General features: G+C 40.2%; 1 protein-coding gene across 1 annotated transcript in view; it reads left to right on the top strand.

Moving 5' to 3' along the window:
- The window catches only part of LOC130196075 (uncharacterized), a 50,570-nt gene extending 44,826 nt beyond the window's left edge, over positions 1 to 5,744 (top strand). Inside the window, exons 4-7 of the mRNA XM_056417936.1 lie at positions 523 to 545; positions 1,321 to 1,370; positions 1,659 to 1,738; positions 5,650 to 5,744. Coding sequence (XP_056273911.1) covers positions 523 to 545; positions 1,321 to 1,370; positions 1,659 to 1,738; positions 5,650 to 5,744 — 248 coding nt within the window. The remainder of the gene's footprint in view (positions 1 to 522; positions 546 to 1,320; positions 1,371 to 1,658; positions 1,739 to 5,649) is intronic.
- Positions 5,745 to 6,000: the final 256 nt, after the last annotated feature.

Below are 6,000 nucleotides of genomic sequence, written 5' to 3' on the forward strand. Positions count from 1 at the left end.
TGTGCTCAGTACATTTATAAAAGGATAACCATCAGGATCCTCTTTGGGTGTGTTCACCCAGCGGTTATGAATAAGCCCCCGGCGCTGAAAGGTCCCTTAAGGTATTTACTGCACCGAATGCTCCCTGTTGATGATATAATGTTCTACCCCCCTTGAGAGTAATGTATCGCGTCCCACTCAGGAGTCCCTTACTCCTCTCCGAGGCTCCAGCAGCAGCCATTTGCTGAATTAGAAACCATCAATTATCCCCTTTGGAAAGCCAGCCTGACATTAAGGATGAAAGGGAAGGGAAATATTAACCGCCATTTTCGTGATAAATTATACATGTTAATGCAACATTCATGACCTCGGGCCCCCCCTGTTTCAATGGCCCAGCTGCTTTCAACGTTACCTCAGCGTTTACAACTGAAAGACTATTACAGGGCGTGTCTTGTTAATTTTTGCATGACGAGTCAAACTGTGACCGTGACTGTTTTTTTATTTTCTGTCTTGTTTCTTTCTCCTCTTTGTGCTACTTTACAGATGGGAGTCAAGATGAAGATCAGGTTACCTCTTTTGTGGTTTTCTCTCTCTCTCGTTTTAAGTATTAACATGACATCTTAAAAGGATGTTGTTCTTTCTGTAAAATTTCCTACTATCCTTTTAGCATTTTTCTCATGTCAGTCTCTCATTTTTATTTTTATTCAATTTTTGTGTGTGTTTTATATTGCTTTTGTCAGTTTCTGGATCATGTTCACTTCATCCTGGGCCAAATCAATTATATTCCGAGCTCGTGAAATAGCTTCAGGTTTCTACGAGGCGTCCGCCTCAATGCCTTCTATTAAGGACATTTGTTGTACCTGTCGTAAATAAAAAATTTAAAATGCCTTTCAGGAATAGGTCAGTATTGATTCGGACACAATCTTGATGAAAAGTAATATCGGTGTCGAGTCTGTCGGGCGGACATGTCACCAAGTTTTCTTACCTTGACTGTGGTATTTTCTCTACTGGCCGTCAGACAGCAACAAAAAACACAAAATTCAATATTCAACGTACGTTACTGGGAGCATGTTTGGTTTACTCTACAAGGTGAATCCAGATTCATGGCGCTCACATATGCGTATGGGGGAAATGTGATTGATGAAAACGCCCTTCTCTGGCATGCAATGCTGAGGCTCAACCAATCCGGTCCACTCCCTTCTCTCATCTGTTTTTCCTTTCTCACTGTTCTCGTTTCTCTCGTGCTCGTGCATGTACAATGTCATGAAGTCATGAAACCAGTACAGCCCGTCATAGAGCTGTCAAACGGCTCAATCCGTGACCTTTGACCTCCCATTTCAGAGCCAAGATCCAGATGGTGACCCCGGCAAGCACCTGTGGGCCAAGCCAGGGTCAGTGAACGCTTTTTGGTGTGTGTGTGTGTATGTGTGTAGGTGTGTGTCTGTGTGTGAGAGTGTATTGTTAGATGTGGGTGTGTGTGTGTGTGCATGTGTGTGAGTGTGTGTGTGTATATGTGAGTGTGTGCATGTGTGCGTGTGTGTCTTTGTATGTGTGTGCATGTGTGAGTATGTGTAAGTGTGTATGTGTGAGTGTGTGTCTTTGTATGTGTGTGTGAGTGTGTATGTGTGGGTGTGTATGTGTGTGCATCAATGTGTATGTGTGTGTGTGTGTGTGTACAGGGGGAACGCTCCGTTTGGCATCGACAGCATGCCAGACCTCCGCAAGAGGAGACCCATCCCTCTTGTTAGTGAGCTGGTGAGTACACTCGAGGCGCCCCAAAACCAAACACGATCCCACTGGAACAAACCGGTGAATACTAATATCAATTCAATATGAGAAAAATAAGTAAGTAAAGATAGATGCTCTTTTTGGCTTGTATAGTGTTATTGGGGCGTGTTGATTATGCTAATTTTTATTCCCATGAACGCCAAATCCAACTATTTCGTATACGTAAGAAAATAGAAGATAACCGTACAGAAATGTTCTTGCATGAGGTCCATCTCCAGAATAATGAAACCAGGTTACTTATTCTCAAAGAGCCTCAACGTCCACCTCATAAATACAAAAACAAATGTCACCTTGAAAAGTATTACTTACTTTTAATGTTTTTTGTTACTTATTTTTTATGTTTTCATTACTTACTTTTAATGTTTTTTATTACTTATTTTAAATAGTATTCATTATTTGTAATTGTTTTTATTACTTACTTTTAATGGGGGGTTTTTCTTATTTTTTATATTACTTACTTTTAATGGTTTTTATTACTTACTTTTAATAATTTGTATTATTTAATTGTTTTGGTTTTTATCATTTACTTTTGATAGTATATATTACTTTCTTTTACTGGTTTTTATTACTTATTTTAATAGCGTATATTACTTACTTTTAATATTTTTAATTACTTACTTGTAATCGTTTTTATTACTTATTTTTAATAGTATGTATTACTTACTTGTAATGTGCTGTAGCTTTGCATTGTGTGTAATAATAATCAATCACCAAACCAATCACAGCGGTCAGTGATTCTATTCATTGTTTCTGAAGCTTCTGCTTAAAAAAGAAGAAGAAATTGCTTATTCTAAAAACACTTAAATCTCTCAGAATCTTGTTATCCGTCTTTTTTTTCCTTTTTCTTTTTTGTTTCTCTGAAAGTGCTGTTTAATAATGTGTTGCTAGCTTGGAGGAGCTGGATTCAAGATGAAATTAACCTCTCTCTCTTTCTGCTTCTTCTCTCCATCCCTCCCCCCCTCCGTCGGCCCTCAGGCTATGGTGAGTAGAAAAGAGAAGCGACGTTTGGGTTTTGGGTGATGTTCCTGATTGTAGCCACGTGTGAAGATGTCTTGCACACACACACACACACACACATCAGCCATCTTTCACCTGTATTTCAAAAAGTCTTCGACAAACACAAGAACAAATCAATCCTCCCTCTCCTCTGATGCTCTCGGAGGCTTTTCTTCTTCCTCTCCTCTGATTGGTGCTTCAGCTACAAATCCTTTGAATTAGCAGGTTTGTCTCTCAAGTTAAGAGCTCCACTTCTCTGTCACACACCGCCTCCCAAACAAGCCGACACTGATCAATGTGACGGGGAGTCGTCTCTCTCTCTCTTTCGTCTTAAGAGATCTAAGAAGCCCGACTCACTTGGATTAGAGAGACTCTTGTTTGACCTCCAGAGTGAAGGTCACGCTATCAGCGCCAGAGGTGTCGGGAGACAGGCTGGCGGACAAGCTCGTTGAAGTTCTGTTGAGTTTAGATTCTGAGCGTGTGAATAGAAAGAAGAACGGCTCAGACAGAGACAGTGGAGATATCACCATGACAACACTAAGCAGCTACAGCTGTGATCAGACATTCATGAGGAAATTGTGCCAGAGATTAATTACAGATTATAAGAATAATAAGAATAAAGATAAGAGTAAAAATATAAACACATAAAAACAGAAGAGTAATTATATCCTGCCCTGCTATTTTAATTTATTGTATTGTATATATTGTAAACATGTTTACTGCTGCTTCAAACTCATTTTCCCCTGGGGATAAATAAAGTATCTCTCCATCCATCTATCTATATATCTTTCCATCTATCTATCCATCCATCCATCTATCCATCTATATCTACCTATCTATCCATCTATCCATATATCCATCTATCTATCTATCTATCCATCTACTGTATCTACTGTATCTACCTATCTATCCATATATATACAGTATATATATATATATATATACACTACCGTTCAAAAGTTTGGGATCACCCAGACAATTTCGTGTCTTCCATGAAAAATCACACTTTTATTTATCAAATGAATATAAAATATAGTCAAGACATTGACAAGGTTAGAAATAATGATTAATATTTGAAATATTAATTTTATTCTTCAAACTTCAAGGTCAAAGGAAGGCCAGTTGTATAGTTTATATCACCAGCATAACTGTTTTCAGCTGTGCTAACATAATTGCACGGGTTTTCTAATCATCCATTAGTCTTCTAAGGCGATTAGCAAACACAATGTACCATTAGAACACTGGAGTGATAGTTGCTGTAAAAGGGCCTCTATACACCTATGGAGATATTTCATTAGAAACCAGACACTTCCACCTAGAATAGTCATTTACCACATTAACAATGTAGAGAGTGTATTTCTGATTAATTTAATGTTATCTTTATTGAAAAAACAGTGCTTTTCTTTGAAAAATAAGGACATTTCTAAGTGATCCCAAACTTTTGAACGGTAGTGTATATATATCCATCTATCCATATATCCATCTATCATCTATCCATCTATTCATCTATCTATCATCTATCTCTCTCAAACTATCCATCTATTGGTTTAATTGGACATTTGCAGAGTGTTATTACTGGGTAACAATGACAACACCAAGCCAAAAAGTCGACAGTCAGTAGTCTGTCAGTCAGTCAGTTTTTCTCATCTTTACTTTGTTAGTAATGTTAGTTCAGTTTTCATTCGTACACGTTTCCAACTCTATTTAGCCACTCTATTGTCTATGATGTGTTACACAAGCATTACAATATATTACATGCACCTCAGTCTGTACTCCAAAGCAACAAACCCACACATACACTGCTCAGTGTCCACGAGACTTCTCCCTGTCACACATCAACAACAACACTAACACCAATGGCACCCAAAAAAGATAAAGTACACCAGTAGGTATTCTTGCAGAACTGCCCTCGTCTTTCTGATCAGATAATAAAACCACCAGTAGGCCTCTCGCATGAAAAACGCCCTCGCCTTTCTGGTCAGATAACAATAAAAAACACCAGTTGGTATTCTCGCAGAACTGCCCTCGCCTTTCTGATCAGATAATAAAACCACCAGTAGGCCTCTCGCATGAAGTGAAAAACGCCCTCGCCTTTCTGGTCAGAGAACAAAATAAAAAACACCAGTAGACCTTCTCGCAGAACTGCCATCACCTTTCTGATCAGATAATAAAATAAAACCACCAGTCGGCCCTCGCATGAAAAACGCCCTCACCTTTCTGATCAGATAATAAAAACACTGCAGCATGTGGACGCGCTCCGGAATCACGCTTCGTGACCTCCGACCAATCTCAATGCAGTTCAATGCTAATTGCTAATTATGATTATGATCTCTTTTATTTATTTTTCAACAATTATGCCACAGTCCAATCAGAATGAAAGCACATTACCATTTACACTAGTGGGGTTCAATAAATGATTACTGAGAGTCGTCTGTATCTTACGGTTACAGGGTGTGTTAAGGGGTGAGCAAGGCAGGAACCCAAAAGCAGCACAAGGAGTCTTTCTTTCCAAAATAAAAGGTTTCTTTTAATTGTTCACTGAGCAGAACCACAGTCTGGCAACAGGAGAGAAACAAACGATCCAACAACATAAAGGGGTATGAGGGCAGTTTAAGTAGCCAGCGTCCTAATTGATGATCAGTCACAGCTGCTCTGGCAATCACCGCCCAGGGGAGGGAGGAGACAGCCACACCTTCTTGGTGAGCCCTAGACAGACAGGGTAAACACACAGGAGACAGAAGGACAGGGAAACAGAGGAAACACAGGGAAACACTGTCTTGTCTTGACGACAACATGACAGTACCCCCTCAACGAGAGCCTCCAGGCGACTCTCTGGGCTTGACAGGGTGCGTCTTGCGAAAATCTCTAATTAACTCCGCATCCAAGATACGGGAACGGGTTCCCAGGACCTCTCCTCTGGGCCGTATCCTCCCAATCAACCAAATACTGAAAGCCCGGCCTCGTCGTCTGACATCAAGTAGTCGTTTGACTGTATATGCTGGATTGTTGTCAATGACCCGGGCGGGAGGAGGGGTATTGGTTGGAGGGACCAAAGGACTGGTGAGGACCGGTTTCAGTCGGGAGACATGAAAGGATGGGTGAACCCGGAGAGCCTTGGGAAGGATGAGTCTGACAGTGGAGGGGTTAATGATGCTCTCAATCACAAACGGTCCAATGAAGCGTGGTGCCAATTTCTTAGAGTCAACCTTCAATGGAATGTCTCTTGAAGACAACCAA

The sequence above is a fragment of the Pseudoliparis swirei genome, chromosome 7, assembly GCF_029220125.1.
Source record: "Pseudoliparis swirei isolate HS2019 ecotype Mariana Trench chromosome 7, NWPU_hadal_v1, whole genome shotgun sequence".
In the NCBI taxonomy this organism is placed as follows: domain Eukaryota; kingdom Metazoa; phylum Chordata; class Actinopteri; order Perciformes; family Liparidae; genus Pseudoliparis; species Pseudoliparis swirei.